Source organism: Pinus tabuliformis, chromosome J, assembly GCF_031772625.1.
Source record: "Pinus tabuliformis cultivar Carrire ecotype Pingquan chromosome J, CPIR1, whole genome shotgun sequence".
Lineage (NCBI taxonomy): Eukaryota > Viridiplantae > Streptophyta > Pinopsida > Pinales > Pinaceae > Pinus > Pinus tabuliformis.
In genome coordinates, this window is record NC_142295.1 from 78,278,250 (window position 1) to 78,299,471 (window position 21,222).

Below are 21,222 nucleotides of genomic sequence, written 5' to 3' on the forward strand. Positions count from 1 at the left end.
TCACTATGAATCAAGACTTACTACTAGTGAAAGAGCTTTCAAAAGTTAAGTTCAAGAAAATATTTAGTGATCATCTACATACTTATTGAAGGTTAACATACCATTGATCTTCATGAACAACATATTTTAGTGAAGATTGTTGTTACACTAGTAAATACAATATTAAAAACATAGATTAAAAGGTATCAAATTATTATGCTATTTGTTAAATTTTTCAGATTGTTCTATGCTAAATCAATTACTTAGTCTAATTCAATACTTCAATTAGCAATATTTCTAATAACAATTAGTCTTTCCAATCATCAACAGTAATTAAAGATAGAACAATAAATGCAATGACAAAGGAGACAATCAACACATCAATAAGAGACATCAAGTTTGGTCAAAGGCCAGAGAAAAACCCCACAAGGGGGAAAACCTTTTGAAAATTTTATTCTATTAGATTGTCATAAAATTTTCAGTAGAGAGTACAATGAGCCCAATAAATATCATCCAACAACCTAATAACATTCAAAAATATGTTTCTAGCATCAAAATATATTAGAGGTAACTTTTCTTGTCTGCGATCAACTTTGGTTAACGCTCAAATTTTAGTCAAACGTCTTGGTCGGATGGATGAGGAGTTGTGCAAGTGACTGAAGGCTTCCTGTGACAAGACATCGACTATAACCCAAAACCATAAAAACAAATGCAAGCCTTAGACCATGTAATATTAGACCTTTCCAAACTTATTTTGTCATCCCAACCTCAGACTTGTGTGAAACAATCAATGAAGAAGAGAAGAAGAAGATGCTTGGTGATGTCAAAATGATCTTGAGGTCACTTGGATTTATAGGCTTCTAAGGGTGGTCAATTTACCATTAGTCCAAATGTGCATATGTGGACTTTTTTCATAAGTACACTTTCACTTGTCCAAATTTGGTGATCTTTAGGTCAATTTTGGTCCTCTAGAAAAGAGGAATTCAATGCAATCATCATCTCCATCAAATGATATCTCCAAAGTGGAATTTTACCCTTGTTTCATAATTTAACACTCCCTCTCAACTAAGGAGAATTCCATCTCTCAATATCTAACCATCGATCAACATGTCATTATATCATGTCCAATCTCTGCTCAACTCTATCTACTGAAACATTCTTGAATCTAAATAAGAATAATTACTGGGGAGTTAAATCTACCACCCTCTTCATCATCGAAGAGCATATCTCAATATAAAACCACATCGGGGAGTACATATCAACACAGAATCTCATGGGGGAGCTAAATATCTTTGACCCCATATCAAGAAATAGGTGATATAGGGGACCACATCTCAACCCATCCTATTGCCTACTGATCTTCCTGAAAATGATCATCAAGAGTCAAGTGGTAGAAAAAATGCATCATAATCCAAGCTTGGGCTAGATACTTGACTTATCAAAAGGTAAGGATCACATGCCCCAAGCCCCTCAACCCGTTGGACAGACAGGGAAGGATAATCCCAACAAGCCCGACTAGTGGCTATGATGCCAACTAGGGTATACTATGAAAAGACCAAGATAGGGGAGAAACATATCCAATCCTATGGGTAATAAATAGGGATGATACCCTATTTTCCAAAGATCCCTCAACCACATGAGCCCTCCATCTCAATTCCTCACCCTGGGAGCTCAAATAGTGGGGAAGAGTTGGCTTAGTGTCCTCGATCAACAATTCCCCTTATCAGGAAGGGTCACATCCATTAGACCAATCTTCTCTTTGAATACCAAGAACTTACCTTTCAGCAAAGCCTTGGTGAGAATATCTGCAATCTGCTCATCTATCTATATGTGATGGAGTCTAACGGCTCCTCTCTCCACCATGTCTCAAATGAGGTGATATTAGATCTTTATGTGCTTGGACTTGTCATGAAAAATGACATTTTATACTAGACGGATCCCACTCTTGTTGTTGCAATATATCACTATAGTGTCTAAGAGCTTCTCAAATAGCTCTCTAAATAGCTTCCTCAACCAAACTACTTCGTAGCTAGCCATGCTAGAGGTAATATAGTCTGCCTCGATGGTACTCAATACTATGGAATTTTGTTTCCTAATCATCCAAGATATCATGGTATATCCAAGGCTAAAACAACATCCAAATGTACTCTTCCTTCCGATAACGTTTCCTACCCAGTCAGCAATAGTGTATCCATGAATTCAAGCATCTCCAACAGAATATATCAAACCAAGTGTGATCGCCCCATACAAATATCTCAAAATGTGTTTGGTAGCAATCCAATGTGCATGGACAGGCTCGATCATGAATTGAATCAATGTATTCACTGCATAGCATATGTCTGGACAAGTGTTCACTAGGAACACCAAAGCCCCAATCAATTGTATATACTTAGATGGATTCGCCAAATCGGTTCCTGCATCTTCTCCACATAACTTCTTGAATTTATTTTCCATCCGTGTGAGTAGTGACTTGCATTTTGTCATTTCAAATCTTTCCAACAACTTCACAACATATTTTCCTTGTGAAAGGAGAATTTCACTAGGCCTTTGCCACACCTCAAGGCCTAGAAAGTATTGCATGAGTCCAAGGTCATTCATCTTGAATTCAGAGGCTAGCTTCCTCTTACACTCGATCATTAGGGACTCCCTTCCTGTCAAGAATAGATCATCAACATATAAAACCAAAATCAATGACATACCTTGGACTACCTTGAAGTGGAGGTTGGGATCGACATTGCTTCTTGTGAATCCCAAATTCACCAAATAATTGTCTATCTAGGCATACCCTTCTCTGAGGGCTTGCTTCAACCCATATAATGCATTCTTAAAAATGAAAAAATATGTCTTTCGATCCTCTACTTCAAATCCTTGTGGTTTCTCAACGTACACTTCTTCTTATAACATGCCATGGAGGAATGCAATATTCATGTCCATCCGATGAGGTGTCCATCCTTGAATTGCGGCAAGTGAAACTATCGAACGAATGGTTGCATATTGAGCCACAGGTGCAAATATATCATCATAATATTCTTGCTCTTTTTGGTAGAATCCTTGAGCCATGAACCTTGCCTTGTATTTCTCAATGCTAACATCAATTCCATACTTGATATTGCATATCCACTTAAAAGTTACCACAAATTTCCCCTTCATTCTCGACACACCATCCCGTATGTCATTCTTCATGATTGATTCATGTTCTTTGGCCATAACATCTTTCCAAACTTGTTCTTGTACAACTTCTTCAAAGATGGGAGATCTGACTTGAATCATGGTGCTCATGGCAGAAACATATCCCTCATACCTAAATGGATTATTCCTTTCTCTAAATCATCTTTAAACGAGAACACATCTCTCACCATCCTATAAAGTATCACAAAGCCAAAGTGGCCTCTTCATGGCAGGAGGATCACATGGAGGAGGATATAGGGGATCAATGAGCTCCATGGGATCATCAACAATGTCTGTCTTGGATTTGGGCATATAAGGACCATCTAAAACATCCATATCATCATTCTTCTCAAGAGGAGGAGGCGAAGGAAGGTCCCTTTCTTTTCCAAGGGTGGCATATTCATTAAATGTAACATCCCTGCTAATTTCAACCTTCCTTTGACCAAGAATATATATTCTAAATGCTTTAGAATTTTCAAAATATCCAACAAACATACCTTTTATTCTAGTGGCCTCCAAGTTGTTTCTTTTGTCCTTTGGCACATGAAAGTATATGGGCAACCTAATATACAGAGATGGCCAACATCGGGCTTGACACCTATGAACACTTCTTCAGGGGTCTTGTTGTCCAATACTTGATGAGGTACCATTTTTTGGACATATACGACGACATTTGTTGCTACTCCCCAAAGGAACTTCAATAACTTTTGATCATAGAGCATGGCACAGGAAGCTTCTATAATGGACCTGTTCTTTCTTTCATCTACTCCATTTTTTTGGGAGTATAAGGCATAGTTTTCTCTTTCTTGATACCTTCATTCTTGCAAAAATCAATGAACTCCTTTGATATGTACTCTCCACCATTGTCAGACCTGAATATTTTGATTTTCTTCCCTGTTTTATTTTTTTATGAAAGCTTTGAACTCCTTGAACATTTTGAAGTTTTCATCCTTGTCCCTCAAATAATATATCCATGTATTTCTTGAGAAGTCATCAATGAAGGTGATATAGTAGATATGGCCACCAATAGAATGCATGGGAATTGGACCGCATATTCAGAATGAATGAGATGGAGGATGTCACTTGTCTTGTTTTCATTAGAGGGGATGGGTCCCCTTGTCTTCTTTCCACTAGCACAACCTATACATACTCCATCATTATGGGCTTGAACCTTGGGAATCCTTGAGACCAATTTTTCCAATATCATAAGAGAATCATTATGTAAATGGGTTAATATTTGGTGCCATGGTTCACTTAGATGATTAGTATCATGGACCAATGCTAGAAGTGGTCTTCTAGTAACCATATAGAGTCCTTCATATCTTGATCCCAATGTGAATGCATTTCTCATAGGTGATCCAATAGGTCAAGTAAGAACATTTCCCTTAATGAAGGAAAGCCTCATCCATTTGTCTTCCAAAGAGGATATTGATACTAAATTCTTCTTCAATCCCGATGCATACATCACATCATGGAGCCAAATAGATTCCCCAGAATTCAAATGAAATTTGACGGACCCAAAACCTTTAACGGGATGAGTGGAGTTGTCTCCAAGAATAATTTTCAAATTTGACTCCCTCTCTACCAAATTAGAGAGAACTTCCTTATAACCAGAGAAGTGATGAGTGGCCCCACTATCAACCAACCAACTATCCCACAAATCTGGAGGAGATGAACTAGTAAGGGAAGAAATAAGAATATATTCATATTGATTCGTAGCAATACATTCATACCTCGAGAATCTCGACTTCTTTTGTGGAGGACGATCTTCTTCATGATCACTTGGAGAATCTCTTATTCTTCTTTCATCTCTTCCATTTTGATCATTCCTTCAGTCATATCTCCTTCTTTGATCATTAAACCTGTTGTTGTTGCTTCTAGTATTATAGCATGGTCCATTGTTCTTCTCGGGGAAATCTCGAGCATAATGTCCTTTCTTATGACAATTGTAGGATTCAATGTGCAATAATTCCTTCCTTCTATTTGGATTTCGAGGAGAATGCTTTCTTGAATTTGATGGAACTCTTTTTCCTTTCTTCTTCTTCTTGTCATGAGAGATGAATGCATCAGGCTCTCCTTCTTCATGCTTTTGAATCCTTCCTCTTGATATCATCCTTGATTCTTCTTGAGTGAGATTTCCAATAATTTCATCAAATGATGGGAGGACATTGTTATTGCTTATAGTAACAATAAAGGTTTCTCAAATGGGATGGAGACCTCTAAGGGTCACAATCACCAATTCCCTGTTAGGCACAGATTCCCTAACTCTTTGAAATTGATCTCTAAGACGATATATCCTCATTATGTATGATTGCATGGACTCTCCTTTGTTCATCTTTGTCTCTTTGAGTTTATCTTTCAAGGAGATGATTTCATTCAAATTATTGACTTCATACATGCCATCTATCTTATCATACATGTCCTTAGAATTCCTCAAATTTCCAACATATGCAAGTAAATTATCTTGTAAACCATTATCTATAATTTTCTTTGCTTTCAACGCACCTTTCTTGTACTTTTTCTTGGAAGAAACAAAATCATTCTCTGAAGGATTGGGTACTTTTCCTTGAATGCATTCCAAAACATCATTGCTGTCAACTATGATCTCCAACCTAACTTTCCATGCAACAAAATTGGATGAGTCACCCAACTTCTCATTTTCCTTGAAGAAGGAAGACATATTGATTTGACTAGATTGGCTCCTTCAACTTTCCCAAGATGATTGCTTCAATGATTGTCTCCTTTTGGCCTTGTCCTTTACCTTAGCTCTGAAACCATGTTAAATTTTTAAGATTGTTCTATGTTGTATCAATTACTTTAGCCCAATTCAATACTTCAATTATAAATATTTCTAATAACAATTAGTCTTTCCAATCATCAACAATAATTGAAAATAGAACAATAAATGCAATGACAAAGGAGACAATCAACACATCAACAAGAGATACCAAGTTTGGTTAAAGACCAGGGAAAATCCCCAAAAGTGGGAAAACCCTTTGAAATCCTTCTTGTATTAGATTGTCATAAAATGTTCAGTAGAGAGTACAATGAGCCCAATAAAATATCATTCAACAACCCAATAAAATTCAGAAATATGTTTCCAGCATCAAAATATATCAGAGACAACCTTTTGTCAACTGTGGTCAACTTCAGTCAACGGTCAAATTTTAGTCAAACTTCTCCATCTCATGGAGAAGGATTTATGTGAGCGAATGAAGGATTCAAGCAACTCTCTTGAGCCTGCAAGCCAACTATTGTTGTTGAATTTGTCCTATGACAAGCCAGCGACTATAACCCAAAACACTAAAAACAAATGCGAGCCTCAAACCCTGTAATTTCAAACCTTTGCGAACTTATTTTATCATCCTAGCCTAAAACCTATATGAACCATCAATGAAGAAGAGAAGAAGAATATTCTTGGTGATTTCCAAATGATCTTGAGGTCACTTGCATTTATAGGCTTCCAAGGGTGACCAATTTACCATTAGGGTTGACTTGTCCAAATGTGCATGTGGGATTTTCTTCTTAAGTACACTTTCCCTTGTCCAATTTTGATGATCTTTAGGTTGATTTTGGTCCTATCAAAAAGAGGAATTCAATGAAATCATAATCTACATAAAATGATTTATTCCAAAGTAGATTTTGACCCTAGTTTCATAATTTAACAATATCGACACCCAAATCACAAAAGTTTTAGTATACAAGAATCAATGTACCAATATCCCAAGGCACCTAGCTAAAGTCAATTTTTTATTGCATATTGAAGCATAAAATGTTATGCACCTCTAATTAAACAACAAAGAAGATCAGATTTTAAATCTTATCATCACAAAATATGAAAAAGAATCCAATGGATGGATTGATCCTTTTTCAATATGACAATATTGTTCAAGGCTTCAAATGTCTCATTACCCTATGTTTTAAACTTTACCAAGTAGGTGAAAGATATAAGGAGATGTTTCATTTTTTTCTAAAGTTTTTTTCCTTTCTTATGCTTTGAAAACAAAGCATTTTTAAAGGGGTAGAACTTGTAATATACCTAAGGTTTATTACAACTAGGGTTATACTATAGTGATAGTTATGTAATAAATAATAGTCATAAAACCATTATATGTAATATTTGATATGTAATAATCATAAATCATGTCCTTTACCAAAGGCATGACCTATCACCCACCATGTCTATTTATACACATTTATGACTTAGATAGACATTCTTACAATAAATAATGATTATTTAGTAAGGATTACTTTAGGTATTCATGATATTCTCACGAATTGAACAACCTTGCTCACTTCAAGTTAATATTCGTTTTAGCCAAATTTTTTAAAATATGACCAATTGTTCCAAGTACGCGGGGAAGAGAAATGAGAGCTAGTGATAGAGAATAGGAAGGATAATTTTTGGGTTTATAATTGAAAAATAAGTACAAGGATTTATTGATTTGAGATATAGAAACCATTTACCATAAGAACCATTCTTAAGTGGGCCTTTTCCTTTTGAAGAAATTGAGGAGTTAAGATTCATATGGCTTGGGTGACCAAATTTTTGGGTTGGATGATGTTAAAAAATGTATTGGTAAATATGTATATTATTTTTTATAAACTTGGCGGGTTTGGAAGTCACCGGGAAGATGAGAGATTAGAACATCCAAAAAGGGAAGAGAATTATACTTTTGCATTTAAATAGTGAATTGAATATGGGGGAAATTTTATTAAGATGGTTAAAGTAAAAGATCATAGAGGAGTGACCATGAGGCCAAATGACGAAAGTAACATGAAAAATAGCAATCATCTTAAACTGAAATGTTATTTTTGATTTGTTGATGATATTGTCATCAATTGGCATCATTTCCATCATGACCACCCCACTTTGATCTTTTTCTTTAACCATCTTAATAGTATTTCCTCCATATTCAATTTCTATTGAGATGCAAAAGGATAAGTATTTTTCCTTCTTGGATGTTCTAATCTCCTATCTCATTTTTGGTTTCCTCACCCACTAATCTTATATTAAGAAATATTCATACTAACCCATGCCTTCATGCCCAATTTTATCATCATCCAACCTAAAAATCTATTATTTAAAAACTTTGGTTTCTCAAGTCATCCTAAACTTAGAGTCTCAATTCCTTAAGAAGGAAAATGCATTTTGTGGCTGGTTATTTTATCTCTCTACTCAACAAATCCTTCTCCTTACTCTACAAGTTCTAAACTAAAAATACATCCTTCATCTTCTCACACCTAGTTTTAATTTCTCTTTCCTACATCTAGGAACAACCAATCATATTTCAAAAATTTTAGCTAAATATAATATTAAAACATTTTAAAAACCCTATAAAAACATTAAAAAAATACACAAAACTACTAAGGAAAATAGACCCTATACTTGGATAAGAATTTACCAAATTCTTTATTCCTATAGAAAATATTACATAGGCCAGACTATGAAATATTTCAAATCTTAACTCAAAGAAAATATAACTAACATAACCTACAATAACATCACAGACTATGAAATATTTCAAATCTTAACTCAAAGAAAATATAACTAACATAACCTACAATAACATCACCAAGTAAGCTATTGTTAAACACTCCTTTAAATATAATCACTTAATTTTCTTTGACTAAACCAAAATTTTAGCATCAATACCATATTACTCCTCTCATATCATTTGTGAAACACTAGAAATTGAAATATACCCGAAATTTCAGTCATAAATATAATTACAAATTCATCCTATCTTATATTTCCTTAATCATTAAACCTCTTTTGTTCCAAAAATTAATTATATATTTTAATAATTTTTAATCTTATTTTAATTAATTATTTTGTAGTTTCCACCCTCCTTCCACTTTGGTTTGTTTAAGTTGACGCTCTCTTCTCAATTGAGGCCTTTATTTTATTTCCCTAATTAATCACATTTTAACTTTTTATTTTGTGTTCTTTTTCTTCCCCACTTCTATTCCATTCTTCCTCTTTTTTCTTTTTTAATGCATCCACCGTAAAAGATTTTAAATTCAATTTTATTTTTCACTTAGTTAATCAATTAATGTTTTTAGGCTCTTTTATGTTTTCAATGGCTATTTCCTAATTTTTACCATATTAAGCTATTCATGGCATATTCTTTTCTAATATTTTAGCTTCATTTGTCTTTGATGATGGGTGAAGTGTCTACTTGAAAGTTAGACATTTCAAAACTACTTACACAATTTATTTCTAGAAAATTATTCAATAATGATGCATACTTTTTCAGCACATTCCCAAGTTAATGTTTTATATTTTAAGGTTATTCAAATATTAATCCATAGAGAATTCTTTGAGTGGTATAGGTGGGCAAGTGTTTACCTTGGGGATATTTTGATAGGGTTTGTTAAGGCCAAGATTCTACTAGTAGAAATAACTTCATTCTATATCTTACATAGACACATATTTCTAGTGAAAGGTAATATATCAAGACAAACAAATAACTAAGGGGAATTCAAGGCCTTATACTACTTAATAAATCTACTTTGGACAAAGGGATTGAAAAGCTTTAGATCATGGGTGATTCACATATGGTCATTAACTATATGAAAGGGAGTATTTACATAGAAAATAGATCTCTACTACCAATTCCACATCAATTAAACTTAAAATATAATTAATTTATTTGGGTCAACTAGCCTCATATTTACAGAGAGCACAATAAAATTGCAAATTAGGTCTCAAAGTAAGGACTTCAACTATGATTCCTAGCACATTCCTAGGAAGATGAACAAGATGGTCATAAATTAGTTATACAAAACAATTCTTTCAATGATGTGTGAAATTATTTTGAACTTATAGCATGTTAGTACATGAGGCTATTAAGTTTATTCTTTGTATTCAATTTTTTATTTTTTTGTTATATTATTTTTTATATCTAGAGGAATTTACAACTAGGCCAAGCTACCACTATAAACTCTAGGTAGGCACATATGCCCCTTCTGCATGCACAGGTGAATTGGGGGGATTTGAACAATGGACCTCCTCATACATAATACTCCATTCACACGTCCATCGAAAATTGAGCTACTCCAGGGGATTTCAACACTGAACCTCCTCACACATAATACTCCATTCACATGTCCGTCGCCGATTGAGCTACCCCAAGGGATTATTATTTGTCTTCAATTACATGATAGATAATATACATGATATTATGAAGGATGTGGATTTTTTGGATAAAATATTTTAGTGAAATATTTTGAAGAGATCTATTTCTAAATGATCCTTTTTGAAATGTGCTTAAAACATCTAAATATTATATTTTTGTTCAGAATTACATTTCATAAGATACACATATAAATACAATATTCATGATAGTTGGATTCTTATTGTAAGTTCTCTTGGATTCATGACCGTTCATATTCCTTATCATAACTATAATGGATTAGGTGTCTAACATTTCTTCCCTTAATCTAAAGGGGTTCTTATAATTCCAAACGTAGAGATGATGAAAACTACCAATCATTGAATGTGCTCTCAAAGTTTGGCAGTTTTAAGAATCACATAAACCAAATGGTTAGTAGAAGCTAAAGTCTTGTACTAAATGGTGGTCTAAGGCTTAGAACCAACTCTAAAACTCAAATCTATGGCTCAAGAGTTTCTGGAAAATTCACAAATGGTGATTTAAAGATGACCATAAACTATGGAACTTGGCTCTATGGCTCAACAATTCCTTGAAGTTTTCCAAATTTGGTTAGGATTTAATGTCTTTTATTGATTGCAGGGGCTTGCAAATGGAAATTTGAAGATGACTAAAAACTGATGTCTAATAGAAACTCTAAGTCTTCTATGAAATGACGGTTTTAAGAAGACCACCAACCACATCAAGTTGATGAATGCTGGCTATGATTACAACTATGATTCAAAACTTGAAGTATGACTATGAATCACTAATATTTTTCACTCTTGTTTAATACAAGGTGAGAAGATGAAAATCTTTCCACAATGCACCCAAGGATGAAGATAAAAAAATATTGATCTCCCATGGAACCAATTTGGTCGAAGTGTGAGTTTATACCAAAAATGCACCCATTTACAAATCAATTTTGCTAATAAAATAAAAAATAAAACTATTTCAAACTACTATTATTATTTTTTATTCTAAATCTAAATTGATTATGAGGATTAAATATACTATCAAATATTGAATTCGACTTGTGTTGTCAAAAATACTAACTGAATGGATTAATATTTGCACTCTTGGTATGTATTGATAGAAGAAACCTTTATTTTACATCGAAAAAAATACGTTCATGGAATAAAGAGAATATCAAATCTCTAGACTAAGATTGAGGCTGTTGACCCACGGCTAAAATTCAATAGAGGAAAGCCAGAATCTAAACTAAAACCACACCATAATGCGTTCGGGTGTTATATAGTTAAAGCAGTGAACAAACAATCCAAACAATAAACAAATAATGTCATCCAACAAAATATATATAAAGATAAGAAACCTATATTCAGAGCATGACCCTATATTATCCATCATATCTTGGGCCCTATATTGATTTGTCTCTTTACATCATCTCAGTTTAAGACATGGCTATCATACAAACCCTACAAAGCACATTGTTTGTTGAACTACGAGAGTTGGGAGGAGGCTTCTTGTGCTAGCAATCGAGATTTAGGCGAGCTACTGAATAGTTGCAAGGGAGTCACGGACCCCACAGTATAGAATGGTGTCAAAAATAGATTGTATTTTTTTGGCACTCATCTCCAATGCGTTCTGTAACGTATCTCTTCACATCATTTGGGTTCCTACAGCTACATTGAATCTCGTTCGTGGGCAGGATAGGCTGATCTATAACTGTGTTGACAAAACCTTGACATGCTAGATAACATAAGTAAAGATTTCACTGTCAAGGGATATGGGGCAACTCAAAGTTTGGAAACATAGTTATGAGTTCCAGTAATACTTCTGCCGCATGGAATTACGAGCACGGGCTTAACCATTCACGTGGTCATGAATAATCTAACAATGCTTGAAGGCTTTGATCCTGGTACTGGTACTATACTACATAGGATGAAGGAGCCAAGAGAACCGTTGAACTTCTTGAGTGTCAAGTTGTTCTCGTGGGTAATGAAACCAATGCTTGAACAACTGGGGTTTGTTGTAAATGACCCTACGTAGTGGAGAGTAGTTGAGGTAGCTGCCATGATACTAACTTGCGTACCATAGGTAGAGACAACTGAAGCAGATTATTTCTCTTCCACAATGTAATTAATACTACCAGGGATCGATGAAGAGTTGGCCATGGTGATGGGGTGGATAGAAGAGAAACCATCGACTGTGAGAGTTATCGAAATGAGAGTCTGCATGGAGAATGTTTCGGGTAGAAATTTCGCCGGCAAAATAACATACATACTCAGGAATATGGCAAAGAATGATCTCTACGTTAGGTTTGTGAACATGATCTCTGGGTTGATTTACAACAAAGAATAAGCACGGAGAATGGTAGAGGTCTGATGCTGTAGGAAAAGAAGAGTTCAGAATAGCGAAGGGTGATTTTTTAAGCGAACACCAGAGTGAAATAAACATGAAGTACATTTTATTAATGAGATATTCATATAAACATGAAGTACATTTTATTAATGAGATATTCATATAGAAGTACATTTTATTAATGAGATATTCATATAGATACAATGTTCATTATTATTAGATTTATATTCATAGTTAAACGATACTCATAGAAATACAATGTTCATGACCATTTAGATTTTCAACCAATATGTTTAATCTTTCAACTATAATTCATATTCTTTATCATAATCTTTATATATTAAATATTTAACAATCTTAAATAAAAATATGTATAATAAAAAACTATAAAATATTAAAACATTTAAAAAACAAATAGAAATAAATATTAAAAAACTATAAACTATAGATGAAAAGATATTAAATAAAAAAAATAGTTAAAATACTAGAGAAAACATAAGAACGAGCATTTGGAAATGTGCACTGATAAAATGCCACGGGGATTTCTCTTAATGTGTTTTAATGATTTGTTATATTTCTTTATAATGAAAATATAATTTTAAAACTCATTTTGTTTCTTATGTCAGGAAAGCTGCAAATGAAAATATGTGTTAGTGATATAATCAATAATGATTATAATTTTATATATCATGATTTTATGTATGGTGTTATTTTCAAAAAATTTAAATTTATACAAATTTTGTTAGGTTAAATATTTAGAAATATTTTTATATTTGTTTTATATATATATATAATATATATATATATATAATTTAACCAATTATTAAATTTGTATTATTTAAATTATGTTTTTGATTGTATAAATAAATTTATTGAAGAATTAAAAAAAAAATTCGACGCAATTTTATTATACAAATTATGCGCTCAAATTTTCAATACCAATAAATTCTTATTAAATTTTGGGCGAAATTGACGTGAAAATAATTGACCATATACCCAAAAAAATAAAAACATAAAACATATAATAGTTAAACTATTCTCATTATAAATATAAAAAATAAATAAAAATAAAAATGATATGATGTGTTATTTTTTTTAACAATAAAAAAATCAAATCAAAATTTTAATTATAAATCGATTTGATGATTAAAGTCCACTAAGATCTATAAGGGCTATCGAACCTATAAAAAGGTAGTGTGATAGATATTTTGAAAATTGGTTCTAATGTGAGTATAAGACCCACAATCTAAGAAAATTATTTTCCATCCTCAACCCTCTTAGTATTTCATAAGTGAGAGGGTCTTTCACTCCTAGTATTTCATAAGTGAGAGAGTCTTTCACTATGAAGCTTGGGAGAATTGGTTCTTATCTTAGGAGTGCTCATTTTCTTCTTAACACTTGTCAATATATAAAGGTAATTTTGGTTTTGGAGATCGTGATTACTATTAAATTAAAATAATCGATAAGATTTCAAATATTATTTCAATAATATTTTAGAGGATCATTATAATTAGTTTCATTTTAGCTAAACTATATGAGAGGATTTGGGAAAAGAAGATTCGTATATGGCTACAAAGACATCAAAAAAAAATTTAAAGGTTAAGTTAAATTTAAGAGATTATTTAAAAGTGGAAAACCTTGTTAAATTGGGATCATTACAGAAGAGTATTGTAATAATAAAATCAATTTCCTTTGTTGTTTCAGTGACTTTAGAATTTTTTTGACAAAATACCAAGGAATAACCTTTGGAATAGACTAGAAGAAGTAATAAAGGGTTGGTAACTATAATATAGGTATCAATCAAGATTCCTCTACCTTTTTTTGTCATATACATTGACAAGTTAGAAGTTTTTTTTAGAATAGGTTGTTTCAGCCCAACTAGTATAGTCATCATCATTCTTCTTTACACTAATGATATTGTTCCTGTGACAAGGTGTCCCTATGACCTTAGTAAGAAACTAACAATCATTGAAGACTTTTTCTCTAGTACAAGTATAGTCGTCATCATTCTTCTTTACAGTAATGATATTGTTCTTGTGACAAGGTGTCCCTATGACCTTAGTAAGAAACTAACAAGCATTGAAGACTTTTTCTCTAGTACGAGTATGACTATGAAGGCTAACGAGAAGAAAGTTAAATGATAATTAAATCCAATAAAAATCACTTACGATACTTTCATATATGACATTAAAAATTTGGAATAAGTGCCTTCATATAAATATCCCCAATTCAATATTCATCACAAGCTCAATTGGAATTATATATCATTGAGAAAATGATAAATGGAGGGTGGAAACCTTATTATGGGCTTGAGAGAACTCTCTTAGAGACGGCCATCACTTCTTTTACTTTATATGGATGAGAATTTTGAGGATGTTGTACCTAGAATCCTAAAGTAAATCCAAATAATTTTACAACTTGTAATCTCAAAATCGAAGTCAATACACCCTATCCTATTCTACTAATACAAGCTATCATTTTTCCTATTGAGAGCATGACTATGATCAAGTACTTAATGTATGAGAGCAAGATAAATGACATGGATGACAACATGCTCTCAAAATTGCTTCAAACTCTAAAAAAGACCATGTGAATATGGTGTAAACATGTCAAGTATTGATTAAATAATTAGGGAATAAAGGAAAATCTCATTTTGTAAACATGTAGTATTGATTAAATAATTAGAGAATAAAGGAAGTTATCATTTTGCATAATATCGATAATATGAAAACATTATTTACATTTAAGGAGAATATATGTGGTGCAATAAGGAAGCAAAGGAAAAAATAAAATTAATATACTATAATGGGTGGTAAACCTTAATCTATATTATCAAAAGTAAACACATAAAGAAGAAAATCAACATTGCTAAAATAAGAACAACCAAAGAAGAGTTGCATAGTGAAATTGGGTATTAGACAATTTACAAATCATCTAAGATGAAAGCATATTTCATCTTTGTGATGTAGGATTGAAGATGAAATGAATTTTATGTTAGAATGTCCTATCTATTATTGAATTAATTCCCAATTTTAAAATAATCAATATTATAAAAATATTAAAACACTTCTCCGAATACTTTCAAATACAAAAATAACATTTTAGAAAATCAAGAAATTGCTAACCTTTCTTTAAATGCTATAAGCCAATTCTAATCATCATCATTATCTATTTTTTTAATTATAAATAAAAATAATATAATTTATTATAAAATTAATAAAAGCTAAAATCATACATCCCAAAAAGTGTTTCTTTATAAAAAAAAAACTACATATAAAAAGAATCCAATCAAAAATCTCCTAAAAATATTAAAATAGCTCTTAACAAAATAAAACCAGTAAAGAAATAAATAAGCTCAAGACTCAACTATTACACCTTATAATAATTATAATTAGATAATATAATATTAAAATTATATATTATATATTATTAAATAATTAAAAAAATTATTTTTTAAATATTATTTAGAAAGTTAGTCATCTAATAAGATTTAAAACTTTAAAATTAATTAAAAATATATTTTAATTAATTAAAAATTCATTTTCTTTAATTTAAAAATCAAAATTCAAAATTTTCCAACTAAAATAAAATTCTATCTTTTTAATTAACCCTAACCAATAAATTATTTTAAATAAATTAATGTGATTAAATAGAAAAATTAATATAAATGATAATTATCTTTACTGTCAATTATCATCTGCATTATAATAAATTTTTTATTACTAATAAGTATCACATTCACCTACACTTCTTAACAAGTTTGAACAATCTTCTCACGTTGATGCTTCTTGCTTCCTGCATTTCCTACACAAACACTCACACTTACTTTAACAGGTTTGAACAATTTACTCACGAAAGAGAAATTGAATCACATGTTTGACATTAATAATGCCTATGGCCATCATTCGAAATTGACATTTTATACGAAATCCAACTTTTGTTTTGTTGTTGAGAAGTCATGAATAGAGGCTTTGAAAGGATGCTCACTTTTCGTTGACATATGTGCTCAATTTTGAGAGGTCGCCGCTTATGGCCTCAGACCCTAAACCCTCCATGGTAATAAAAAGTCCTCAACTGTGTATATATATATATGTTTTTATTTTATATAAACCTATACATATTTGTATTAAATAAATGGCTCAAACTCAACACCCAAATTTCAAACTTTTACCACAAATCTCATCAAATTCTAAATTAAAAAAATAACAATCATTTCTTTCCTATATTCAATAAAACCCTCTAATTTATAATTTATTTAATTGACATTTGTATTTTCATAACCATCTAAATTCAAATCCATAAGAATCTAGATTCATATCCATACTAACATGCCAGCACACTGAATGCCAGTTAACACCCCCATAATCTGAAGTGATTACCAGATACCACCATGGTCAGGCAAACTCCACCCTAAATAATGCAGGTTGTGCTTCACTTCACTTCAACCATATATATACATATATATATATACGGGCTCGCAATTTTAGAATGAGAATGAAGATCAATACAACCATATTTACTTACCTATTACCACAATACAAATCCCAATCCCAATAATAATATGTATATAATTTTTATACCAATATATTAAAAAAGACCTAGAAGGACCACTATCTAGTATCAACTATGCAGTCTGGTTATTCAAGAAATGAGCCATGATGGCGACATTATTTCTCAGGAAGCTAACTGTATAATCTGGTCGCCCAAGACGTACAGCATACAGTAATATTCGCTTATAGAAGTGGAATCCACCGTCATGATGAGAAGTGTATATATAAATTATATATAAATCCTTTGGCGTTGATTATAGGTGGAATGCAGAAAGGCGGATCTTTGGAATCGTGCGAGTCGGTAACTTTTAAGCGCAAAAGCCACAGAGCCAACACGTGAAGCGCTCTCATAAGTTTCGTATGGCGATAAGTTTAACAGCGCTTTAAAATAATTTATCGTCTTTTGCAGAAGTTTTTTGGCAGCTTGCAAAATTGCGGGCTCTGCTAGGAAATGCGTATACAGGCAAATTTTTGGCCCATTCAGAGTAATATCACGTGTGGTGGGAATATGTGGCCTTACGGTCGAGCACGGGATTCGCAGAAGTTGCAGGGAAACCCTTATCGTGTGTCGTTTTGCGCATCAGAGATTCAGGAATATCTAAGGATGGCATCTGTACGCACGTCGCACCATGGGCACAGTTTGGTATTTATGAAGCAAAATCCACCATGAATAGAAATTTTTAGAATTTTTTTCAAACGCATTAATAGGTCTACAGTATCAGGAAAAAAACAAAATTATACCTTGACCTAATATATATAGCACCATTGTACTTAATCGCGACTAAGTGCTTGCATGGCACTTTTAGCTTCTTCGTAATTATCAGCACTTTTGGCATCTAACGTTCATATATATTTAGTACTTCTGCAGAATTTAAAAAGCCATTACCCATAGCTAACAAGTCTACAATTACCCATCGCTAACAAGTCTACAATTACCCATCACTAGGATCTCTAACAAATAGTGTAACTTTCTATAAAACTGAGTGAGTTTGAATTTTATGTGATAAAGTAATCTATGGTCCTATCCAGTGCAGCTTAACTAAATAGGGAAGATTCTAAGTTTCAGAGCTTTACGATGAGGAAATGAGAATTTTAGGGATAAATTTTAAATGGGTGAAGAAATTTTCAATAAAGATAGATATATGCTACCCATTAACATGGCAGATCTCTGGTTTGTTAAAGATTCTTTAACAAATGTATCTTTTTTCATTATAATAAATATGGGAAATATTAAGTATGATTGGCTGACTGTTTTTTCATTTTGTTTATTGGATGGGAATAAAATGATATTCAATGGACAAGATAAACAACCGGCACTAAGTCAATGATTAGTTCAATGTCTTTTTATCTTCTCCGCAAGATAAAAATAAAATAATATTAATAGAGAAAATGAAAATGCATTAAGTCAATAATTAACTCAGTACCTGCACTAAACCATTTCACTAAGTCAATAATTAACTTAGTACATGCACTAAACCAATAATTAACTCAGTACATGGTGCTTAGTATTTTCCCAATAATTATTGCTTATTAATGTTGACTTTCACAATTTTCCCAATAATTATTGCTTATTAATGTTGACTTTCACATTCTATTTTGTACAGCCAGGTTATATTTATGTGTTGTATACCTGGTTGCACTATATTTTTTGGAATTTGCATACATAATCAGACATTTTTAGAAACTAGGAACTAGGGTTAATATGCATGGTACAGAATGATAACGGGAACTTCCGGTCCAAGTCATTTCAAATTATTTTCATAACTAGTTGATCGAATGGCTGCTTTCTGCAGAAAACGATTTGCTTAGCAATGCAAGGCAGTGAGAATTTCAAAGACGATGAATGTTTAGTTGTCTGATAAGATGTTTAGCAATGAACCTCATCTAAGCAGTAACTGTAAACAGAGTCTCAGGAAACTATTTTCTTTGAAGTATTCTGATAAGCTAGTTGTACGGCCATTGCTCCATCATAAGCTTATGGAGGATAGAAGTTGAGAATAATTAGCGCGCAGGGATTCATAAGTAATTTTTTAAAAAGAACATTGAAGTACAGATTCTGAAATAGCAAAAATTCAATGGAATAAAATGGTTTGTTCTTACATTTTTTCTCATTTTGTGACACTGGTTTTGTTAGATAGGTTGAATGGAATATATAACTTCCAGTCACACCACTTTGGCAGATGCAAGACGAAGATATTTATACTTGTTTTAGATGTTTTAACAGTGATTTCTAGATCATGGCTTGTACATCTATATAGTCAGATCAATGAACTTGTCAACTTTCCTCAGGTCAAAGTAGGCTATGAACTATGACAAAGTAGGCTATGAACGCTGCCCAAAAAAACTGTTCACCCAGCCCTAAATGGTTTTCTCCACTATCTTAAGCTTTGATTTAATTGAAACTACTTGCACACAAGTTTCAAGGGTCACAAAATAAAATATCAGAATGATACCTGGAGAAAAGAGTCCCACAGTCGCATCTATATTCTCTGGTACCACAAGTCTTGGAGTGAGCTTTCCAATCGGACTGAACAGCATATCTCTTGGCACACTTTTCACACTTCCATTTCTTTTCTCCATGCTTTCTGCAGAAATGTTTCTTTATACCGGTGAGGTCCCCAAGAGCCCTGGATGGATCGTGGTGGACACAGGTGGGTTCTGGACACAAATAAACCCTCCTCCTAATCTCTTTTGTGGTTCTCTGCCTGAGCTTCCACGGGAGATTATGCCCCCTCCTGTGCAGTTGCAGGTTTTGTTCTCTCTGAAAACCTTTGTTGCAGACTTCGCACACAAATCTGTTTGTGGCCATGAGAGTCTTGGGGGATAGGGCGATGATTTCGGCATCTGGGTCTGCAAAACCACACAGGTTACAAACAGTTTCATATCAAAAACCCAAAAAGGAAAACAATCCTAGTCACGTAATATACAGTTTTCTTCATATTCACGGGCCAGGATTTAAGACCAATGAGTCTTCAGAGATATAACGATATAAATTCTACGGTTGCAAATGTTTTTCTATATCTGGTTAGATTGAATTAGGCCTTGGAACTCATTAATACATCTATGGAGACAGCAACGACAGCGTTAACTTCATTGCTATCCTTTCCATTAAAATCTATTTGAGGATTCATACTGCTGGAAGACTTCCTTCTTTCCTTTTTTTCAGTTCTGATCTAAACATGTATCTCAAATTTCTCAAACTTGAATCCCAATGAGGACTCCATATAGTTTACACAATCTCTGCTGCAATAAAACCTATTTTGTGGATATCACCAATGAGTTTAGTATCAACAGACAGATGGGTTTTTTCTAATATATCTCAATTATCAAACATCTATCCATATCTACATGTTTTGCTTGCCTGGTGTTCCTGGAAGATTTCTCTTTCTCTTCACAGTAGTATTGTTCTGCCCAGTGTTTGTTGCTGCAGCTGCTGTTGTTTGCTGTTGTGCTTGGTGGGGGTGCAACATGTTATGCTGATGATCCTCGTCTTTACTGACAACAGAAGAGAGCTTTGGAGAACTGGACATTGTGAAACCAGGTCTCTTGGATCTGCTAGCTGCTAATTCCTTTGTCACTTATTCAATAATCAAACTGGACAAACATCAATATCATCATCAACTACAAATGTGTGTATATTTGTGTTTTTTTTCTTTTTCTTGCTCTCCATCATAAATTTCCGAAATCATCACTCTCTGATTATGGTTTCAACTTTCTAGTACTCCTTCGAAGAGCATGATGCCTGCAGCTTTTCTTGGCCATATATATTTCTTTTTACCCTTTATTATCATTATTTTTTTTATTTTTATTTTCCTTTCCAAAGCTTGACTTATTCCTAATCCTTTTTCTCCTCTTCCTGCTGCTGTTGTCACGCAGAGTGTCTGCCTCCATGGGGCCATGGACCGGGGCCACAGCCCTGAGGGACCTCACCCTCTCCTCCTATAATATCCTATCTTTATCCACAACAGGACAAACCATCCTTCTCTACCTTTCTGATTGATCGACATATAAAATCAGTTTCTAACCTCCACTCACACCAAATTACAAAC

The 21,222-nt window shown here is 32.8% G+C and overlaps 1 protein-coding gene across 1 annotated transcript in view; it reads right to left on the minus strand.

The window, feature by feature from the left end:
- The window catches only part of LOC149225597 (zinc finger protein MAGPIE-like), a 37,251-nt gene extending 16,275 nt beyond the window's left edge, over positions 1-20,976 (minus strand). The window contains exons 1-2 of the mRNA XM_089377185.1: positions 20,535-20,976; positions 19,627-20,023 (exon numbers count right to left, since the gene is read on the minus strand). Of these exons, the coding sequence (XP_089233311.1) occupies positions 19,627-20,023; positions 20,535-20,703 (566 nt within the window). The 5' untranslated portion in view covers positions 20,704-20,976. The remainder of the gene's footprint in view (positions 1-19,626; positions 20,024-20,534) is intronic.
- Positions 20,977-21,222: the final 246 nt, after the last annotated feature.